At 42.9% G+C, this 24,024-nt stretch overlaps 1 protein-coding gene across 1 annotated transcript in view; it reads left to right on the top strand.

Moving 5' to 3' along the window:
• Positions 1-6,970: 6,970 nt before the first annotated feature.
• med13a (mediator complex subunit 13a) overlaps positions 6,971-24,024 on the top strand; it is a 70,642-nt gene continuing 53,588 nt past the window's right edge. The window contains exons 1-2 of the mRNA XM_085364256.1: positions 6,971-7,596; positions 14,015-14,249. Coding sequence (XP_085220382.1) covers positions 7,531-7,596; positions 14,015-14,249 — 301 coding nt within the window. The 5' untranslated portion in view covers positions 6,971-7,530. The remainder of the gene's footprint in view (positions 7,597-14,014; positions 14,250-24,024) is intronic.

Consider the following 24,024-nt stretch of genomic DNA (forward strand, 5'->3'; position numbering starts at 1 on the left):
AAATCTGGAGTGGAACTTTCAGAATTATTGTATTTATAATTTTTTCCTTTATTTATGACCATATGGATTCCAAAGCTTCTCAGCTGTTTTTAAACATCATGTTTGCTGATATATTGTTGCCTTTCTTAAACGTCCTTTCAGTGAAACTGCTGGTGGAAGGTTTCTTTGTATCCCAATTTTTAATTGTTAAGTCTGTAAATCTGTTACATTATAACAAATTAGACATCAAAAATGACAACTTTGAGAGTATTCATAAATTTGTTACTAGTGTAAATGACAGGCGTTCTTACATGTTTATACTGGATTTGATCCCGTTTGTTTTATAATCTACTTGTGAGGTGACTTGATCATGTCAGACGTTGACGTTTATGAGCTGGAAAATGAATTGAGACTTGGAACGTGCACATCAAGTGATTCGAACAAGTACAGGTTGCTTTTTTTTTTTTTTTTGTAGAAATGGAGGACGGTGATACTCATCGATCACAGCACCACTTTAATTTAACCATTTCTGCCAGTGTTGCATTTTTCCAGCACAATCAACTAACGTAATGAGCTCAGTGCGGGAAGGTGAGGGGTGGTGAGGGTGGGGGTGTCGATGTGCTTTTGGTGTTGGGGCTGATAGGGTGATCGGATCCTATCATGAGGACTCAAAGCCTGCTGGGTGGTAAACGGGCCTCTATATCAACCAGCTGACTAGAAGGGGGAAACACACGGGCTCTGGAGCCTCCTCCATCCCACACACAGCCTCCAATTAAACAATTATGGAATGAGGCTGCTCTAATTGGAAACATGGCCGGTCCTGCCGCACAAGAGCCTCCACTGCGTCAACGGTCCTTCAGACACCCTACTCCACGCCTCTCGGCATGCCCTTGAGTTGAACTCTCCGCTCTGTCTTGCTGTCACCCTCGTGTTCCTGTTCTCTCTTTCTGTCTGCTTCTGTTTTCAGTTTTAATTGCAGTAGTCCATATGGACGCTGGGAAAACTGCAGTGTCTGCAAGCCTGTATGGACTGCATTTCCTGTGGCTGCTGTGTCCTTTATTTAACACATAACCTTCCATAATCTGAGACTAGGAGTTCAGGATTGCACTGCAGCCGGATCTGGGTGCAATCATTTGCATGTGTCCTTCTGAAGGTTTTTGTTGCTTGTTTATAGGAGTGGCTTTTGTAAACTGGAATAATCACGACACGTAGCGTGAATGCTTCTTCCCTGGATGCGGCCCGTCCCTCAGTGTCACTGTGGAGAAGAATGACAAAGTGCTGTGTCACAGAAGAATGCTGGGCATGTTGTAGCCAGTCGCACAGGTCAGCCTCCTGACAGCGGGCCAGTTTTATGGCTTTGCTGACTGCTGCTTTTAATGGTGTAATTGTGACAATGATCTCATTCTCTCCCTCTCTCCGCCTGATCTCGAGGAGCTCTGTGTTTCCCAGTGGCTGGCAGTCAGGGGGGAGAGGTGGGGGTTCACATTTCATTAGCTTTCAATTCATATTGAATTTATTAATCCCATGCTGGTTCTGCAGGCTCGAAGGCTGCTTAAAGGGGGGGTATCTTCGATATAGACACCTTTTCCTCCATCTGCTTGCAATGTGTGCACAAAACTGTATGAAAGGGGGGGGGGGGGGGGGGGGGGGTAAAGGAGCCAAGGAAGGCGGGAATGGAGAGGCAGAATAACAACGACAGCCTCACAACAAGGACTCGTGAAAAGACTGCAGCGGCAAAAAGTGTGTCAGATCATTTACCAGCAGGGATGCACGACTTCGCCTTTTTAAAGGCAGCGGCCCTGCAGAAAGGCTCTTGTCTAGTCAGCACTGCAACAAAGGCACAGCCACGGCTTTATTTGTGTGCCTGGAATGTTCCTGTGTGCTCAGGGGCAGCACCCGAACAACTAACCCTCGGCTCCATCAAGGGAGGGAGCGCGGCGCTAACCTCAGCTAGACCTCACCCCAGATAGAGAAGCCAAGCATTGTTGCAGCAACCGAGCTGACAAGCACTTCACACTATTTAGCTCCAGAAGTGACTCAACAAAGGGCAGCTCTCTGCCTAACTGTCTCTGAGTAACGCTGTTTGACGTCGCGCTGTTTCTGAAGAGACTCTGTGTTGTATCACACGGTCCTGTTACAAAGCACAGTATAGAGCTGGAAGTGAGCAGGTGTCAGCTGACAAAAAACAAGTTTATCCATCTCTTGTGCAAACAGTCTAAAAGCATACATTCTCAGCTAAAACACTTGTAGTTCACGATCAGCTATTCATGATCCCCTCACTCAGCGAGCCTTTACACACTACTGCCCGGATAGAGGCTTTGAGGGCACGGAGCCAACTGCTCTGCGTCCTCAGCACTCTGCAGCCCTTTCAAGCTAATAACAAGAAGGCTGTCTCGTGTTATCATTAAAAAAGCAAAAAACCCTTTTAAATTGGCTTTGCTTTATGTTCTTCTGTTAGTGGGAGGGGCTGCTGGGAAGTTCCCATTCAAGCTCAGGCCAAGTTTAAGTCGAGCTGTGTAGCAGCAGGATAGTGGAATAAAGCAGTTTGGTAGCATGAAACGCAATTTGTTTGTCTGTCATTCCAGAGCTTGTTGATTTGGGTGAAAATCTTCCTTGAACACCTCTCAGTCAGCTGGTGCGCTACATGCTGTACTTTCTCGTTCCACACGTACCTGATCTGCAGGCCTCGAGCTCTCTCCGCCAACCCTTAGTCTCACGTATTTCGTTTCATTCTTTCACTTTCCTTATGGGATCTTTCACCCCACTGAAAAGGTGCACGCTTATTCCGCATCATGACTGCATCTTTGCAAAGATCTAAAAGAGCAAACGCACAGTGAACCCCTTTATAAAGACTGCACACTGCACACTCTGTTCACCATTGACAGAAACTTGTTCAACAAAACTGATTTTAATAATGAATTCTAAATACGTCTGGACACAAACCAAACAAGGGCCAATTAAATGCTGCAGTGCATGATGAGTCCTCCACCTCACAGGTCAGGTTTTGCGTCTTTATTTTCATTGCCTGCATCATTATGTTTTATGTTGCGGTTCGTGTTAGATTTATCCCCCTCTGTCTGTGATTCAGCCTCATCAGCACACAGTTGTAGTGTTTTAGTTTACATGCATTTACTTGTCTGTTTCCTCCTTATATGGCTAATTCTTTCAGATGAATGAAGTAACACATGCAAATGTTTTAAGCCACTTCGATTTTATGTTCTCCCTCAGTGTGGATTATGAAGAGGGTGATTACCGTCTCAGAATATTACATTTCACACACAACCTCGGCACGCCTGACGTTTTTCTTCTTCTGTGTCAATAACTTTGCAGTCGATGCCATATGTCATCATTTGAGACAATGAACAGAGTAAGCGGCTATTCTCACTATTTTCGAAAGTGTTTCTCAATCTAGTGGCTAATTATGAGCACTCGGGGAAGGAGCCAAGGAAGGAAGGAAGCAGGGGGAGCAAAGACAACATATATCTCCATGTGCATTAACATGGCGGCTGGGAGGGGGGTGGCTTTATTTGAACGTGGCACAGTTGTTGACCCTCTTCATAACTAACCTCTGCAGAGGCTAAGAGTGGGATATTACCACTTAGCCTCCGTAAACACAAGTTACACTGTTGAACTCTGGAGCTCGGAGTCGTGCTCTTAACTGCCGGGTGCCTCGGCCGTGTCTGCTCGTGAAGGGGAAAACCTCTTCCTGCCTGAGTGGTCACTTTCATTGATTTACAGAAAGCTTTTCAAATATTTCACATGACTGTTATGATCTTTCAGTAGCAGCATTGTTTGTCTTGTTTCTTGTCTCACGCCTAAGGCCACAGGACATACTCGAGAACAAGAGCAAACACACACACACACAAAGCAGAAAGCATACCAAAGGCTTGTGTTACATTTCTGCACTCAGTTTTCTCATCTTCAGTGTTTCATGATTTATCGTTTCAGCATGTTTAATGATAATCAAGGCTATTTTTCCATCCAGTACTGTAATGTTTTTGCTGTCTTATCTGACCGCAGGCCCTCATTAAATCCAGCCAATGTTTTTCTTCTGGCTAAATTTAACAGATTTTATGTTCACTTTTTCACGCAGGATTTAGAGACACATGGGAACTTTGACAAATGCTCCTACAGCAGACTGGCAGGGACCACAGAGCATGTCAAATCAAATGTCAAAGAAGCAGTCGGCCAAATTCAAACTATCCTAAACTCTCCTTTCCCCAATATGCTTTTGCGCTGCTGGGATAGAATATATGTGACAGAAAGTCTCTGTGGGGCTCAGATAAGAGGGAGCTGGAGATAAGTGAGAGAAAACTATCGGCAGATATGATCGCAATCTGTTACCCACATTACTTTCTCTGGTATGACAACTGTGCTCATCGACTTCACTATTAGATGTTTTTTTTCCATTTCTGTTAAACAGTCTTATACAGATGGTATCATGCCACAATTGTTTTTCGTATCAAGGACTGATGATAAAGCGTGGGAAGCTCTGGAAGTGAGATTAACATCCATTCCTATGGGGAGATTTAAGGTTTAAAAAGCTACGCAGTCCTTTAGGATCAGATGAAAGACAAAGCTGATTTTGCAGAGCTTTGGGGAGTGCACAGAGCGAGCTAAAACTCTTGTTATATATATTGCATCTGTAATGCATTTAAGGGCTTGAACAATTAACATAGCTTTGTTAAATGCTGGATTTTTAAAAATGACAAACAGCTCTCTGTCTAAACAGTGAACAAGTATAATTTTGGTTCAGGCACAAATCAAACAGACGTGAGCAAAGTGTGAAAGATGGAAACAGAAGAAATGATCAAAGAGAATGTCACTTGCTTCGAGTGTGTACAGTTTTCATGTTCTGCAGGTGATCTTAGTGAAAATTTCTCCTCATAAGGTCTTGGAACAAATCGATTTCCTCACATGTTCTCTTCAGGCTACCGCACTGTGACTCCATCAGTGTTTCAGCAGCAGCCAGCTGCTTCTGGTCTCAGGATCATCACCGCCTTTCTGTTTCCCTGTTCTCACTGTAAGTCTTGTGAACAGCAGATGTCACTTATACTTATCCTGGGCACACAGGAAATGAACTGCTGCAGGCAGTTTTCAGGTCTGAATTATGTAAGCGCATTATTGCAGGCTTATACAAAAGTCCACAAATGCTGTAATAATGTCATAAACATAGGAATTTTGGAAAAACAGAGACATGTTCTTATGTTGGGATCAAAGGAAACAATACGTGGTATGATGAGATATATGATTATTCCAAAATGTGCAAATAGGAACTGAAATTCCTTGTGGATGAATCCCTGTATAACAGAAACAAAAGGGGCTGGCTACCCAACCATCGGCCATTCATTTCTTTAAAGAAATTATGACTAAAGACAGCTTACACTGTAATCTAATTAGGAACAGCCAACTGCAAAAAACGCAGTATTAGTATTCCATGAACCTACACTGCTCAGCAGGAGTAGACGACTTAAGGGTTAAAAAGGAAACAAACATTACTCTGGCTGAGTTTCATTTTTTAAGGTGACCAGTAATATGGGTTTGAATACATTTATTAAAAATTGATTGTTTAAAAAAATTATGTAGAGATGCAGATGACAACTACCATATACATAGTGATGCAGAAACAAAGGCTCTCTAAAAACAGATAACCTTAAGCTTGATGCACACTACAATACACAGAAGACAGGGACAAATGAGTTAACTGGGTTTATTTTGCATACTGTTTGCAGCACTAATAGAAATCCTTTTAATTTGGCCCAGCACCAACTTGGATCCTGGCTGGATGAGATCAGAGGTGCAGGATTTAGAAGTCTATCTAGATGTCAATCTATTACTCTGTACTTCAGACAATTTAAAGTGGAAGTTCTTTAAAGCTTTTCTTACAGAGAAGAATTTGAAAAGAACATACAGTAATTACCCTGCTCTGTGTACTGTAGTTGGTGGTACTCAAATGCAACTCTTACTCTTATTTGGAAGGTAAATATTTAACAGCCACACTGCGGTTCAGTATTTTGGCACTGGTGCGTATCTCAGATATCACCCCCTGAACCCTACCAGGGCTCCCTGTCAGATGGTGTGATGAGTAGAGATGTGGCCTTTTTATAGTGAGCGATGTATTTGCTTGGATCTTACGGGTTCTCTTATTTCAAATCTGATGAAACACCCTACAGTGTAACTTTACTCTCTCTTTGATTTGGAATTTGTATAAACAAACAGCATCCTTAACGACACACTTTAGGAAGACTGTGTGGAACATCCTCTGCTATATTGCAACGGCATCAACAACGATTTCTATTTCATTTATTCATGAATTGAACTTTTGCTTCTTACATCTCTTTCACGTGTTGCATTCCTGCAGTGCAGCGCCTTATAAATATGAGATTTGACTGCTTTCATTTCGTCGCTTGAGCTACACAATTTTTAACTACTGCTTTGAATAAAGTAAAAAAAAAGAATTCGCATCAATTCTTTTTGGTCGTGCATTTCAATTGCAAGTGCAGCATCACATGCGCTAGGTGGTGCACTGTGTAAGTGAGCAAGTTTATAGGGTTTGATCATTAGTAACAAAATCTGTTGCTCAGTAGCGCCACTTGCGCTGGCCCAGCGGCAATACCTATCAGTCTTGTGTTATTACAGCCCTCATGACCACGACAGTGTCAAATCAACGGCACTAAAAGCGAATGTCGTTGTCGGGACTTTCAAAGTAAGACGTCCATGAGCGGTAAAAAAAAATTTGCAGGCTCTCTTTTGACATGTTGCATGTAAAAAACAAACAAATGCATTATTTTAGTGAATAAATAGAAATCCCACATGCAATAATTATAGTGTTCAATATCTTTTTCATAACCACGTGTTTATGATATTACTGCAATTGTGAAGAGGAATAATTGCATGCTTTTATTTTTCCGGAAGTGCACCTTACTGTCTGACGCGTGTCTGCACGTGGACGGCTAACTTGCCAAAGATTTGACCACGAATGAGCCAATAGGCTGTGGAAGGCAGAGTTGTCCCTGTGGCCGCCATTAAAGAAAGGAATCCATGAATTCAAATGGAAACCAACAGGAACCGAGGCTGAAATAATGATCGAAATAATCGTTAAAATATAGGCCGGTGCCAGAATTCGAGAGGCTGCTACAGGATGTGTTTCGATTTTAGGCTAAATTTTGCGATGGAGGAGTGAGACAGGACGTTTTTATTTTTTTAAGCGGAGACCGTTTTAGGGCTAAGGGGGAGGGGGAGAGTTGCTTCTTTGCTCTCCTTTTCTTTTTGTTTTATGAACATTTTTCGCTTCCTTGAACGCGGTTTTACTGTGTGCTTTTGACATGTCGACTTAAAGACCACGCTGTCTTTTTTATCCGCTTTTATCCCCGGTGGGAGGAAACTGTAATCGGAAGGTTGTTGAATTAACTATCCTCCAGCCAAATGTTAGAAAAAATATTTCTCGCTGATTAAGCCTGTACATCTTAGAAAACACCGATCCACAAATTCTTTTTATTTAATTTCCCGGGAAGTGAAATGATGGAGAGTTGGATTTCGCAGTGAAGAAGGATGAGTTCTTGTTTTGTACCAAACGGGGCCAGCTTGGAGGATTGCCATTCCAATCTATTCTGTCTGGTAAGAGATTTAAAACTAAAGGAAAGCAGCCATTTTTAACTAGCTGAACGGGGGCTAAGCTAACGCTAGCCACAGAGGCATCAGTTGATAGCAGCTTAGCTAGGCTTACGGCCCTGTCGAAGCTGACATCGTTTTAGGACAACAAGGTGTCCCACTTTGCTAATATTACCGCGTACGCTTGTTATTTTAGTAAGTTTGGCCCCAGGTGTGACCGCTTGCCTATTATAATCTTCTTTCCATTACATTTCCGTTTCCCAGTTCACAAACAACACACTTGAGGTTAACGCCAGTGGCTTGCAAAGCTTCATTTACTTTATGTCATAAGACCCATACACACATACAGAGCAGCATATAGTCTTGTTAGCACGGAAATAAATGTTGTGCATTTTACTGCCAGAGGCAGGACCGTGCTGCCCTGAGTGGAGTTGTAGCACTTTCTCTCCTTTCGCCTCAGCACCTTGTTTATTATTAACTTGCTGCCTCGTTCTCATTGCATTTCCACTGTGTTTTATCGAGTGTTGACCCGTAAACCAAACATTTCATGGACTTCAGTTTGTGGCGTTTAGTCAGAGTCTGACGCTGTGGTGCCTTTGAATACTATTTTCTTTCCCGTGTGTGTGTTTGTGTGGCACTGACAACTCCTGGATGAAAGAATGTCGCTGCCCAACTTGCAGAGCCTGTCGATAGAAACACGCCCCTTAATAAGTCTTGTCTCGAAAGCTCTTTCCTTTTAACAGGCATGTTACTGATATTACCGCCGCAGTTGTCTGTTTGCAACCACTTATCTATTATGTCATCATCTTGTTTATTGGTGGGTTTAATCTCCTTGGACCTCATTTTCTAGTATTCACACCAACTAGGGCACAGGCCCCAGGCTGATTATATAATCTGTGGCATTCATCCCTGGGCACTACATCACACGGGGAAGCTACACACCTCAGCTACACCTAACTTTCTACACCTACCACCACCATCAGCATCTTGCCAGTTGTGGCTAGTTGGCATCACCCTAAATAGTTGTGGTTATGCTTCTAGCAGCTCAAAGCTCCCCAGTATTCTTTTAAATCCCGTGCACTAAGAGCCAGTCGTGTGGTCTACAGTCTTAGCCACAGCAGCAAATGTAAAGGTGCTGCTTGAGCAGAGCGTCTCTGGGATAATCAGGAACACGGTCTGAATGTGTTTGTTGTTGCAGTTAATTGGCTTGTCAGCAGGCTTAACTCCAGTTTCACTTGTAGGTTAGCCGAGGAGCACAATGTGCTCGTCTCCAACCGCAGGAAATTGTTAATGTGATTGTCAAGTGCTGAAATGCACCCTTTAGAAAAAGGAGACTTCTTTTATAGATTAAATGACATAGAAACCACTCTGTGGTGCAGTGGCAAGGCTGCAAAGTGCATAGATTGTGACTCAGTTTGTTAATGTTATTATTAGTTATTATATTATTATTATTACATGAAAACCTCAAACAAGAAGTGAGACTACAAGTGCATCACAAGTAATTCTGACACAGAATCTAGCATAATAACAGTTGAGTGAAATATTACACTGTTCTTACCACAAATTGACACAGCTGTCCGCCCCCTAAAGGTAACGTTTTGCTGCAGAAAATCCCCACTCTCTCAGTACTGCTCTGTTGGGTCGATTGTGTGTGCTGAGCTCATAATTACAATGTTTACGACAGCACTTGAAGGCAGCGTTGGCTACAGTATACAGGCGAGATAGAGGCTGGTAGTTGTGGTGCTGTGCCTGTCTGGCTGACATTTTCCTGCACACTGAGACTAAGCATAACACCACTGCTGTTATGACTCACTTACTGAACAGACTCCACTTTGTGGTTTTATGGTGAAAGAATGCGAAGACTTTGTGGTAGTCTCTCCCCCCCGTTCATTTTTCCGTGGATACTCTCCTCTGGAGTATGATACTACTTGTTGCATGCTTTTTCTTTCTTTTTTCTTCTTGGCATTTTTAAAGTGGGCTTACTTGGAATAACTCGGAGTGTAAGGTAAATTTATCTGTTCCTCCACTATGAAACACAATTGCAGCTGCCTTGTTGTGAAATTTATAGTTGGACCTGCGATACATTTATGAGCTGGAGAAGGCTGTAAACTCTAAAGAACCACTTGGCAGAGATCTTCCTTTCAGCGATGTGCATCAGTTGAAACTGATTGAATTTTTGCATTCTCCTGAACTCGAAATGCAAACTCACACTTGGTAGTTTCAGGTTTGTTTCCTGACAGTTAACGGTGGGAGAGGGGCAACAGGCAGGAAGAGGGACTTGCTATAAAAGGAGCATATGTGGTATGATTAGTGAAGCTTCACCTGGTGCTTGTCTCTTATCTTGAAAGGCATCTGCTTGAACACAGTGTTCCCATACCAAGAACCAGAACTCTTAAGTTGCTGGAGGGAAGGTGAGCAGCTGGCAAAAGCAGGGGTCATAACCTCCCCTGAGCAGGCATCACCTCAGGCAAACTTCCTGCCTGTATCCACTGGCTTTTTGGCCTTAGCTTCCCTCGTAATGCAGCAGTGTGATTTTTCTGGTTTGGCATATGAAAGACAAAACTTCTCGTGACCCACATCGCTTACGCTGCCGGGACATCTGTATAAGCTGCTGCTCACATACCTGAGCATTTACTAAGACACAGACGGGTGCCTGAAATGTTCAAGGCACACTCGTGCACACAGCCGGGACAGCATGAATGTTGGAAGGAAATACAGATATCCTTGGCATCCCCTGTTCTTTTTTTTGCGCACACACACAAGCTGCAACTAATTTATTTTGAAAGCACAGACAGAACAATTGCAGAAGGCACATTTATCCTTGATAGAGCAGTCTGCCTGTTGGATATTGTTGATGGGAGGCAAAGTACTGATGTGTCTGGCCTTCAGTCTCTTGCCTCTTAAAGCTCAGGACAATCTAAGGACAAAGGGAAATATGTGGTTTGATTTAGTACACTGTCACGTGTTTTGTGTCAGGTTAAAGACTGTTATGACAGCTAAAACAAAGCAGGGAAACAAACTGTAAGCATGCTGACTGAAGGTGTCTACATTTGAACTACATGAGTTGCAAATGTAATTTAACACCAGTGTAATTCCTAACTGATGTAGCCAACTGTGCGTCTGTGCACCCTGAGAGATTACTTGTTTAAGAAACAGGTTGTATAAAAGCCTTTCACATGTTGTTTAAAGGTTGCGCGCAACTCAAACGACAGAACGTCGCTGGCAGGCAGTGCTGCCGAGAACTTTATCACATGCACACAGAGACGATTTGATCATCTATAAATGCAAAGATGGACTTTTAGCATTTGATGTTGTGGTGTTTGAAGAATTATAATTTACATCAACACATTTTCATTCGTCTTCATTGAGTCCATCCGTTATGAATCAGCAGTAGAAATATTTGGCTTACTTCCCGTCTAAACAAAGCAGATTCTGCTTGACATCTTGCAGGAGGAGACGGGTTTTTATTACTAAGTGGCTTGAGACATTTTCTCATCCAATTCTTCCCAGTAAGCTTAGCGGGTACAGATGTGTCGATAAAATAGAGCTGCTTTTTGTGGTCTTTGCTTGGCAATCCTATTGTCAGTGGAATAGACCAGAGGAACTCGTCGGTACAGTATTTACCCGAGTAGCTCGGTCGATGTTACGTTAGGGTTCAAGTCAAAATTTTTCGTTTATTTCTTTTGTGTAAGAAAATGTGTCCACGGACAGATATGAAGCCATAGCAGAAATGTTAACCATTTGCTAAGGGTTCACTTAACGCGTTGCATAAGTTGTCCTACACTGTGCACAAGCTTCATAAAACTCAGTCTCCTGTATTCAAGCAGCCACCGTAGTTTTTGACTGACAGCATTTCACTGTTGAACCAATTCACCATATTTTCACCTTCTAGATAAGGATGAGGCTGTGATAACATTGACAGCCCTGTTAAGTTGTTGCATTGTGTAACAGGGATCATTTATTGCAAAGTAAATAAAAGAATAGAGGAGGCTGTAGCAGTTTGATAAAGTTTCCGTTAATCATAAAGTCACATATCAAGGTTTGGAAGTGTCAGATTTAAAAAACAAAAACATGCACAAAGGCAGGCAGTTACTTTTTCACTGAAACGATTTGTGTGTGTGGTGTTTTTAAGTTTTATTATTCTAAGTTGTAATTTGATTGCATACTGCACATTAACTGCAGTACAAGAAAGTGTGTAACAAACAGCTGATGGCTGCAACTGCAGAGTAAGATGAAAATGTTCTGTTTCATTCATTCAAGCAGAAGCGTTACTCAGTGTTTTAGCAGTGACTTTGGCATTAGTAGGTAAATCTCAGAGCCACACTGGATGTGGAGAGTTAACCAACTGTTTAATCTTCTCAGCTGATCAGTTTTTATGCATTTAAGTGCAACACGGTATAGTTAAGCCTCTTTTTTTAAGGAACTTGTCAGAAATACATTTTCACTTAATTGACTAAATATTAATGATCTTTATTGTTTTATTATAGATTACAACCGCTTAATTGCCTGTGAATGTAATACTTATGTGAAAGAACAGAGTAGGAAGTGATCAGATAGAAGAGCCCTGTAGCCACTATGTAAATTCAGGGAAGGCTTTTTATTGCTTGCTTGCTTAAGATAACTCAGCAATAGCAAAATGTCAAGGTAATGCTTATTCCAGTTGTATTTTCAGTGTTTCTCCATAGACGGCTCGACAGTTATTTAAAAAAATATCACAGGAAATATTTCAGATGGTGCAAGTATCTGGAAAAGATAATTATACAAACTGTATTGGCATTAATTCAGTATAGAAACTTGTCTGAGTAACGGCTGATGTACTGCGACCGACTTGCAGACTGTGTGCAGCACATAATCACTTCTAAATGTGTGAAACCAATATGGATGAGTGTGAGAGGCCTGTAATAAAATCTGTAGTGCACTCAAGACCAAAACCTTTTATATGGTGAAATGCACAATGCCATGGGGGACAGGCCATGGTCAGTAAGCTGATGAGGGCTGTTCACTTGCTAATTGCCTATCTGTACTGCCTATGATCTGGTTTCACAGTTAACCGTTGTCTTCGCCCTCCCTTTGCATTGTGTGCACAGATGTTTCCGAGCGAGGTGCAGGTGTAAAGAAGTGCTTCTCGCACTCCAGCAGGAAGGAGCAGCCTAACTGCTGCAGCTCTGTTACACACAGTTGTACACAGACTCATTTCTGCTGCTTAAATCTTGGAGTTTGTCCTCAGCATGTGCAGCTGCTTTGAATTCCCCAGGAGTCTGGTTGTGCATCAGAGACCATGGTGTTTTGATCATACACATGACTATAAAGCAACCTTGGGCTTTTTTGTGTTTGACTCTCGGTTTAGTGGTCGAGCTTGTCTGTATTTGAACAAGCAGCCAGGCTGTTTGTTGCATGTTGTATCATATAGCGAGCCTTTACAGGATTCATGCTTAAACTGATGTTTTTTTTTCTGCTTGTGGGTGGAAATATTCATGGTGTCTTGATCTCCTAACTTCTTGTTGTGATCCAACTCGGCCCCAGCTGACACAACACAATGCCTCCCTGTCCCAGCTAACACCATAACGCTAACGCCACTGTTTGACCACAACCGCTGGTAATCACTTGCTCTGGCTCAGCGCCTTTGCACTTGAATTAGGACGTCCCTTGAACTGTAATGGCTTAATTGGTTGAATATACAGACAGACAGCTTGCCAACTCGGCCAGAACGAAATGAAACTAAATGGTGGGAAGATGAACAGTCTGTGTTGTCGAAGATTACTTAAAATGATGTGCCCCTAAGGCATTGTGTGTATGTGTATTTTTTTATGGTAGTTAGCACGTGTGCATGTGTTTAGGTAGACATGGGTAGTCAGTCAGCGCTTGGGTGATAAGCTGCAGTGCCAGCCAGCAGCAGAGCGTAATGTTCCTGTTTTAACACTTAATAACCCCACCAGTGATTTACTGCCTATGAGGCTTTTTCCTGTGTGTTTTGTTCTCTTTATAAAAGCCAGACAGTGTTTATAGAAACCCCCCCCCCCACACACACACACACACAGTACTCTCCAATAATGAGGATTAAGCTGGTGAGACCACATTTACCAGCATTAGTTTTTTCCTGTGAGTGTTTCCAACATGTCTTTCATGATCGCAGCTGAAACATTAAGTACAAGATCTTTTACAGAAACAGTCGAATGTCCCACTTTGTTTGCGGCTGTTTCTCGTTTGCGTCTGTAGCGAAATGTTTTCTCCCTCACAGTCTCGACAGCATGGGGTGTTGTCAGGATAGTTAGGGGGTGAAAACCCCCATAAAAGAGGATTAATACTTACTCTTAACACTCTGCTCACCACATGTTTCCTCAGAGGTGCTGAGTGGGTCCCAAAGCAGCGACTCTGCACACTAACAGTTTCTCCCCCCCCCCTCTCTCTCTCTCCTGTCTTGCAGGCTGACTTGACAGGGATCAAATGGAAGAGGTTTGTGTGGCAGGGTCCCACCTCTGCACCAATCCTCTTCCCGGTGACGGAGGAGGACCCCATCCTATGCAGCTTCAGTCGCTGCCTGAAGGCTGATATACTAAGCGTGTGGAGGAGATGCCAGCAGCAGGGTCGGAGGGAGCTTTGGCTCTTCTGGTGGGGTGACGACCCAAACTTTGCTGATCTCATCCACAATGAGCTTGCAGGTGGGAACTCTTTTGCATACACAGAAGTGCCATTAATTAGAATAAATAAGCAATGCATGTTACATTTACTGTTTAGGTGCATTGCATTTCTGCAGCTTCCTCTCTCTATGAAGGTCGGAGTCAGTTATAGGATAATAGCCAGATTAGTACCAGAGTTCAGAGGAGCAGGGCTGTTTGATAAAGAGATGCCCCTCACAGTTTAAGAGCAGTTCATTTACACTATTGCAGAAAGATGAACAGATAGTGTGGCAAGTTGTTTGGTTTTTTTCTTTTAGATGATGATTGAGTACAAGTGGAATGTTCTTTTATTTTGTCAGAGAAATGACTCAAGTCAAAAAGCCATTGTAGGAATATGAAATTCTACTTCTGCTGCCTCTGTCAGACTGAACCAAGGTTGCATAGCTAAATGAGTAATGGCTGTAAAAGATAGCAGAAAGTGTCGAGGACTCGCAGCTTGTGTAACAGAAGCACTTGAACATGCATCCCCCTATCAAGAAACGTTATTGGTTGTACAATGAAAAATGATACAGATGTCACCGCTTGATTGTCAGGTAGGCACAGGGGAGGTACGCTGAAAGTGCGAGCCTCAAGCAAGTGTCGCTATCTGTGTAATCCAACACCTCCGTAGTGCCCCCACCCTTTGCCCTTCTCTGACTGATAACCCAGCCAGCCAGCCAGACTGGTAGTGCCAACATCTGCAGGGCTAACTCCCTCTCCCTGGAGACACTGGGCATCATGCTGTGTTATTATTACTTGTGTGTTTAAAACAGGGTTAACATGTCTGAGTGGTCCTAGGCTGCGGCTAAGGAATCAGCAGCTTGCCTTTTGGCTCGAACAAGCAAGTTGGAAGTCACATGTCACCGTTTTGCACAGGGTTAACAAAAAAGGAAGAAGGTATAAGAAGCAGAGCAGGGGCAGCCATGCAGAAATGAGGCACATGCACCCCCACCCCTGACCCTGCTCTGCTTCTTATTTAACTTTTTTTTAGTAATAGTACAATTACTGGTGGAAGATGGGAAAAGGCCATCTTTATGCATGCTCTCTGCCATGTAGATTGCAGTTTGGAGTCTGAGCTAAATACAGCCTGCCTGTGACCCCCCCCCCCCCCCCCCCCCCCCCCTTTATTATGGGACATTGTGCCTGAAGTAGCCTCAAAATGGGAGCTGAAGGCTGCAATGGGCAGCACATTTAACTCTTAACAGGTCCTGGTAGTAACCCAAAGTGTTTGGCTCAGGTCTTCTGATGTAGGCTGCTGGGGTCACTGCTGTGTTCTGGCTTTGGGCAGATTAAACATATTTAGTGTTTCAGGAGATGGATATTAGGTAATCAGATATTGTCTAGAAAACCTGGACTGGTATTTTTCCTTCCAGGTATTTTAACACCAAAAGGATGAATCATGTTTTTGCAGTAGTCTCGGCAGCTCGTCTTTGAGGTGTGGTGTTATTTGAATTTTTAATTAACCTCCATTGTGCCTTTTCCTCTTGGGACTAATCTTGACACGGACAGTCAGAGGCTTTTTGCACCGTCCTTGTCTTTGGGTCTTTTCGTGGGGCTGTGACAGCTCTGTACCATTAATGCCAGTGCTGAGCGTGTGAGCGCTCGCAGCAGTATTCTCCTGAACAACAACTGTTGCCACTCAGACAAAAGCACCTCATTGCCACTGGTATAAGTGGAAACCAGAGGCTAATTCCGTTTGAAGTCGGAAATCGGAATCTCCGAGTTTTCGGTCAGAATTTACAACAGGAACACCCGATCAAGTCGTACTTCCTAACGGGAAAGTCAGAGAAGCCGCATGAACCCTGACTTAAGAGTCCAAGATGGCAGCAGTGCATGTAAACATTAGTGAAATTGTAAAATCTGTAGCATTACTGCCGTTTATGTCTGACTGGTTAATTAAGACACACAGAGCACTAACCAGCCTCTCTCCATCAACGTGCTGCAGGAGTGTTGTACTGCCAGCATGAATGGCTTCACCCTTCTGAGGAGCAATGTCAGTTTTCCTCGCTTTCCCGACTTTTACTATGGGAATGCACTTAAACTGAGAATGATGTCACTTCGAGGCAAATGGATTGCTTCAAATGAAACACTTTGTCAGAAGTTTTCTTTGGGGTTGCAAATTCAACAAGTCAACCCCAAATTTCTAAAGCCACATCTTTCCAAACTGTTGCAGCATCTTGTTGCAGCGTTTTATAACCCACCTGTATATCTCTGCGTTCCTGTACTGACGTATCATAAAGAACCGACGGGATTGTATGCTCCCGTCTTCAGCCCAGCGCACGGTTACATAAATTGCTGCGCAGGAAAACTTCTCAGTTCCCAGATTAGAGGTTTTATTCATTTCAGCTCGCAACAGAAAGTCAATTGAATGTTAATAAAGTAGAAAGTGATCATCCTGAACACCAGGACACCAGCTCGAGCTGAGTGTGGGTCTCTGGGCGGGTGTCCCAGAGGAAGCAGGGTGCTGAATGAACACTTGCTTGTGTTTATGGACTCTTCGGGGTACCCTCCCTGTTGAGGTGTGAATTGACAGATAACTCCAACCTGTGCATCCAACCGGAATGTCACAACTGTTGTCGCCTTTTAAGCGCCTCAAACTCTCTGTTGTCGTTCTCTTTTCTTTGGTTCCTGGCATCTTGGGAATTTGAAAAAGCTTTATTTTCTTTTTGTTTTTTTTCCCAGCCTCTATTTTTTTTTTGTCTTTAGTGCAATGTTGGCGGTAAACATGAAAATCCGCTCTTGTCCTTTCATTTCAGCAGCTGAAATGGCGCTTGCTCATTCCCCCACACCCTCCTTTCCACCTTCATTAGATTAGCAGCCTGTGAAAGTCTTTTAATTTTGAGCAAGTGCCATTTCTGTATACCAGTGTGCCAGTAATCCCTTCTCTCCAGGGAGATGAGGGGAGAAGGAGCGAGCCAGAGAGATGGGAGTAGTGAAGGGCGGAAAACTTAAGGCATCTTTTAACGTCAGACTCTTAATCACCATTGAAGGAATGTAAGGGGAACAAACCACCAAGCCCCTTTTCCACACTGTTGGACAACCCGCGTTGCTTGCACTTACACAACGAGAAAACTAATTCTAATCTTCCCCTGGCCATGCACAGAAATTATTCCCAACAAGTGAATGCCATTGCTGAATTAAACGCGCCCCCCGCCCCGCCCCAACTGGGTTAGTATAGGCATGTATTCTTATGCAAATGCAGTGCTCTCTTCATCGTCGTCTCCCCCTCAAAAGCTGGTGGAGTCTCCTGACCAGGGGCAACCAGAGCGAAAGATAAATGCCTGCCTTTTCCTCCTCTCAAAGACCCACTGATCTTTCTTCTTTTTCCTGTTTTGCATAGAAATTAGGGAGTGGATGTCTGTCTGTGAGGGTAATTGCTCCATTGCACATTTGTCCTCAGTCTCCACTAGCTCGCTCAGGTCCTTTTTCTCTGCAAACTAAGTCCCGCCGAGGCTTCTGCTGCCAGCAGCCTGACACCACGTTTCTCTGGGGTGATTCCAAGTTCAGTGTTCCCCCAGCTGAACGTGACCGTAGAGTTGGTGGAGCTGCACTCACATATCAGATTTTTACATTTTTACATTTCCATGTTACGTTTAAGCTGAAAAAAATAGACAAAAATTCTGAAGATTTTTTTTTTTAAAGAATAACTGAATAGTTCAGTTTAACTTCAGTGTTGCTGTATTATAATAGCTAATGTCTGCCTCTGAGTCGACAGATTTCAAATTGAAATGATCTGTTTCTGCTGTCCAGAACGGATTATCAGCGGCCCCTCTCTGCTTCGGTCATTGGTGGCCCCACATCTATTCATTACTGGGTGCTGGGTTAGATCCTTGAAGAGAGGAGAGACGATGGGGGCGGGGAGGTTGCGTTTACAATGCCCACCTCCTCCGTCAGTTTGATGATGAACACACTGAGACGTGTTCAGCGATGGAGGGAAGAAAAGTGCAATTTAGCAGCACTCTGTGGGCTTGTTTTTGCACTGATCATCTAACAGTTGTTTAGCTTTTTTTGCTGTTACGCTGTAATGTGTTTGTAGCTTTGCCAAACTTTTGGAGAATTTTCTTTTGTTGTTGTCGTCTGATGACTTTTGTCTGTGTTTGAATCAAGGATGAAATCAAAACAAGCCTGCTTTGCACCTCAGGGCAGAATCTCCAGTTCCAAAGGGCATATTTCAGTAGTCGGTGAGGGTCTGTTAGCTGAAAGTTTCACTTTCTCACAGGTCGGCCTAACCCCACCCCCCCCCCGTGAAGATCTCTCGACTGCGTATTTATTGAACTGCCCTCAGATCTGTGACAGGTGCTCTGTTTGAAGCACGTCCTGCAGAATACAGATGCATGTTGACAATATTCACAAAATTCAAATATTAAGTGTTTGAATTACTGTATTTCCCAGACTACAAAGCGCACCTGAATATTAGCCGCACAAGCTAAAATCAGGGGAAAATCCTGTTTTGTACATACATTAGCCGCACCTGACCAAAAGCCGCAGGTGGTTCAATGTTGACTTATCATATGTAAGAGTAGAGCTGGGCGATATGAGATTTTTTCATATCACGATATGTTTTTGTCATTTCAGGCGATAACGATATCTATCACGATATAAGCCAAATAACTATATTTGTAAGATTTAAATGTGCCGTTGCTCACAAGTAAAATGTGAAATAATCAGCAGCTTGTTTTTATTTAAATATTTATTTCCCATAATAAGTTCAACAGGGTAGATGTACTTAAGGAACATGAGACTTTTTCAGATAAATAAAGGCAAATATTGCAAACTACACAAAAGGCAGCCGCTAAAGCGTTTAAGTTTCAAAATAGAACAAACGAAACAGACTAAATTGTCAATTCCACTTAGAAACAAAATATTAATTCTAAAAATAAATCTTAGTTTGTTTTACAGAAGAACAGACAAAACTGACTAACTTTTGTCAATATCAAATAAACTGAGAACTAAAAGGAAATTCTCAATCTCTCCTTGTTGTATAGCTGAGCTTTTCAAACAGTTTTAACAGTTACTTTAGTCTGACAAAAGCCGAATGACGAATCAGCGCTTCCAGTCAGAGACTGAGGCTACGTCCACACGTACACGGGTATTTTTGAAAACGGAGATTTTCCGTTTCCGTTTTAAAAAATAATCCCGTCCACACATAAAGGCAGAAATGAAGGAAAACGCTGCTATGAACATGCCAAAGCAGCAGGTGGCACTAGATTCCTAACCGTGCCGAAATGCTGGCCAATCAGAAGTCTAGAAGCCTCGGTGAGAAAAAGTAAACAAAGCTGGGGCATAGAAGCAGAACCGAGTCGTATGTGTGGAGGGACAGTAACTGTGTGTATATGTAAGCATTTAAACACTGCAGAGAGTAGAATTAACAGTATTGTAGAAATTCATTTCACCGAAACAATAACGTGGCGCACAGTGTGACGCATGCACCAGTTTATTGTATTTCCAGACTTGCTTTCGGCACAATTTGCAGTGCACCCTACTCTGTTTTTTGTCAGACTTGAAATATCCGAAATACCTTCACACTACGGAGCTTCTATGGCTCTTCCGTTCGACAATCTCTCCGGCATTGGAACCATCATCTGTTTTCTCTTCGGTCACGCTCGGTTGATTTTTCTAGTCGGCACACTCATTTCCTCCATTACCCGCTGGCTGCCTCCCAAACAAACACACGTGCGGCTTGGCACTTGTGCTGTACGTAACAAGTCACGCGACGTGACGCTGCGGCTGTGATTGGTTCGGCTCTGCGCTACTTAGTTTGGATTGGCTGTTCTTTTTATTTTTTATTTTTTATTTTATTTTAAGAGGACAAGAGTGGCGAGGTCTATCGCGATAGCTTAATTTCTCTATCGAGTAAAAGTTATATCGCGATACATATCGTTATCGTTCTATCGCCCAGCTCTATGTAAGAGAATATGCACAAAGCGAATTGTCAGGAAAGAGATGGCTGTTTGGAGACACACCCCTTTTATTAATATTTTGAAAAACAAGTTATGGGTACATATTTGCATAACTTTTTAGGTATATGTACAAGTAGCGGTAATTACAAGTACGAAACATGTGCTGTGCTTCATAAATGAGTAACAAATGTAGTACATAACAATAACCTGCAGCAAACCAGAAAAATAGATTCGGACTACCTTTCAGGCTCAGGTTCAGCGACACGGCTTTAACAAGAAGAAAAGTCAGTCATTCACCATCTTTCTTTTCTTCCTGCGCTCTAAAACCACCAAAGTCCTCTTCTCCAGTGTCGGATACAAACAGGCTCAGGATGGCTTCGTCATCCACTCTCAGCTTCTCTTCTTCGTCACTTTCAAAACCAAACAAATCCTCGTTGTCAGTGTCAGAGTCGAACACCCTCAGAAGGGCCGTGGCGGTGTCCTCCTCTCCATCATGCAGCAGTCCAGCCCTTCGAAATCCGTTGGTGATCGTGGATGTTTTCACACTTTTCCACGCTGTCAGAATCCACCGGTGGAGTTGAGCATAACTTGCTTTTCGCAAGTTTATCGCCGCTCGTCATCCACGCCTCCCGCTGAACGCTACTTTGAAGTTTGTTTTTCGAGCTGCTTGTACGGCACTACGTTGCCTGGCGGATGGACATGTGACCAACATACCACTCTTGAACCCCGATACTGTGTGTCTGATCACATGCCCTTCCGCCAGGCAACGTAGTGCCGTACAACAGCGGCACAAACAAAACAAATCGTCTTACGATATGACAAAAATCACGGACAATCCAGAGAAAAGCCGCACCTGACTAAAAGCCGCAGGGTTCAAAGCTCGTGCAAAACGTAGCGGCTTATAGCCCGACAATTACGGTACACTCCCTCATTATTTAAGTACCATTGATTCTTTAAACTCCCCATTGCGAGTTTAAAGGTTGCCTCTGCTGTTAATTTTTTGTAAGCCATTAATTAGGGTCATTTTTTTTTTTACATTTTTTACAAAGGTAAATGTGGGATGTTTCATACATGACATATCACCATAAGACTTTGTAATCTAAAGTGATTTTCTTTGAGATTAAATTACAAATGAGTCCAAACAGATGCTGTTGGTTACTGACTTGTGATTGGTTTAAAGCAGGGCTTACCCTTTTGAAATTGCTCTGTGAGCTGATTTATTCTGTGTGTAGCATGCTGATGCGTTGCATGTGGTAGCCTATAAGTGACTTTTTGCAATCTGAATTAGACAGATGTGTTTATAAAAGCAACGCTTTTATTAGATTGAGTAAATTTCCGTTACATTAAGCTCAGTCCCTCATCATTTTTTCCTTGCGGTTGCCTGGTTTGAAAGACGTGGTTGAGACTTGCGTCGGTCTAGGATCATATGCGTACATAGCAGTCATAGTCCTGGCACAAAAATGACGAGCCATCCGTTATGTGAACGTCTGACTCTGTGGACTAAGATTCTCACTTGGATAGTGACAGAGGTGATGACACGCAACACGACTTGTGATGCAGATTCAGTCCCACGATGATGTAAGGCCAATTGTAAATGCTGTAGCCCAGTGGATGCCCCAGGCAAGGATTCAGAAAGGAGAAACGCCACTCACTCTTTTAGAATTTCCAAAAATTATTGAGGCGGACAGCCCGTGAAAGTCAGACTGAATTTTGAAATCTCCAAGCTTTAGCTGTAAACATGAACAAAGAGTCCACGAAGCTTTGAAGTGGAGCGTGGTTGGCGTACAATTTAGAAAGGAAACATTGTTTCTTTTTCCTTTTTTTGGGTTGTGTGATTGAAAGTTAATGTCCTACAGATACTTTAAAAGTTGCATTTTGTATCTAATGATGCTATAAAGGATGTTTAATGGAAATACTTCTTGATTGCTACCAAACACTTCTGCCCACACATGCGGTAGATTTGTTGAGCTATACGCTGGGGATGTATAGTGGAGATTATTAGTTACACTTGGTTAACCCTAATTTGGGCTTTTTGGTCCCCTCTTCCTTTAAAGGTGGTTCTACACTCGAGTGTGTAATGCAGAGATTGATGAATAGATAAACCCAGAGCAGGTCTTATGGAGAAAAAAGTGGAAGAGGCCGACGGCTTTTTGTGCTTGGGGATCAATTTTCCAGGGCTAATCTCCTGCCTGTGAACCACCCTCCGCTTTCCTCTTTTCCTCCTGCTCCATCTCCCTCGGCCGCTCTCTCTGATGGATCTCCTTTGGCTGGCACGGCACAGGGACTCGGCCATGCATGCAGCTCTGGCCCATGGGTGCACTCTTCCCTCTCTTCTCTCTCAATCCCTCTTTTCCCTCTCTGTTCAAGAAATATTCATTAATTAGTAATGGAGACTTTACAGAGCACTGCTGGTTCTCTCTTTCCTTGCAGATAAGGATGAATAGAGGGAGAAAGTGGAAAGAGAGGAGAGAACCTTTTGGCCAGACTTGGTTAGAATACCCCTGAGCACAGTTGATCACAAGCCATTAATCTTGCTGTTTAATGACTGATTGCTGCCCTAATTGCTTATATACACAGTTGAACATATGTGTGGGTGGGAGAGGGGCCTGTAACATATATAAATACCTTTGAGATTGTCTAATGTGCAGCACATTTTGGTGCTTTTTGGTTTACCGCTACTTCACCGGTTACTCTCGTTGCATCATAGTAAGGAGAAAAATGGGCCAGGCCTCACTCTTTTTAAAAACATTTTTTTCACCCTGCAGTTATAATTGGTAGGTTAAATAGAAGCGCGCTCTCTGTAGGGACAGAGGATGAACTTAAAACTTTTCACTATGTTTAAATTGTATCAGTCACATGAGACTGATCTCAGTCAAGTCAGGTGCAGTTTAACAGCAAAGAATGTGAAATGTTCATATTTAACCTTTAAAGCTGGCCGAACGTTTGCTTCAACTCACAATGCCCTTCTCTGTTTTTGTAAACACAGAGGACACGCCTCATCATCTGTGATGGCCGAGTTTCTGCTTGTCATTAATTTATGTTTCCTCTGCAACAGTTAAAGCTCTTTCCAAAAGCCTTGACAGTCTCTGGCAGGTTACACTGAGCTGAACTAACATTTTTAGTGCTTTTTATATCTGAGCGACTCGATATAAATGGATTGCTAGCATAGCAACATTAAGACAAAACAACAAAACAGACTTTTAATCTCCTACGTCAGCCTAAGAGCGATGGAGAATCTTCAAGTGTGTAGATGTTAATGGGCCTCGGACAGTTTGGCTCGTGGGGCAGAAAACTTTGCACCGAGCGGTTCGGCCCTTGTGTTCCAGCTTTTTTCAGTCAGCTTGTGTTTCTTTTCTATAGAAGTAGATGTGAGTTTGCCTGATACTGATGAGCTGCTGTGCTTCTGCCTAAGAGCTTTTATAAAGGTCAACTCATCTGGGTCTGCTGCACAGGAGGCAGAGACATGAAAGTGTCCTAACCATCAGCTGAGCCCATAAATCTTTGTCTAAATGAGGCCACTCATCTTTCACCCCCATGTGCTGACCACCGCCCACCACGCACCACATGTGCGCTCGTTGATCTGCCAGAAAGCTGGAATTTTGGACAAGTGCACATTTATCATGGTTTGGGAAATATTTCGAATATTTTTATTTATTTTCAGAGTCATTTCCAGTCAAAGATGCCAAACATTTTTCAGATGGGAGGATTTGATACTTTGTGTCCTCTAAAGTGAAGCTGATGTGTTTGAGACTATTGGGCTGACGTGAAAACGAGCAAATCGGTTAAATAAATGTAAAGGAATATTTTTATAAATAGTGATTTGTCAGTTAAGTGAGAAAATATTATTGCTTGTTCCATCTGGTGTTTGCTGGAACAGT

Source organism: Diplotaxodon limnothrissa, linkage group LG10 (assembly GCF_057381915.1).
Source record: "Diplotaxodon limnothrissa isolate DT_005_m linkage group LG10, D_limnothrissa_male_GT1.1, whole genome shotgun sequence".
In the NCBI taxonomy this organism is placed as follows: Eukaryota; Metazoa; Chordata; class Actinopteri; order Cichliformes; family Cichlidae; genus Diplotaxodon; species Diplotaxodon limnothrissa.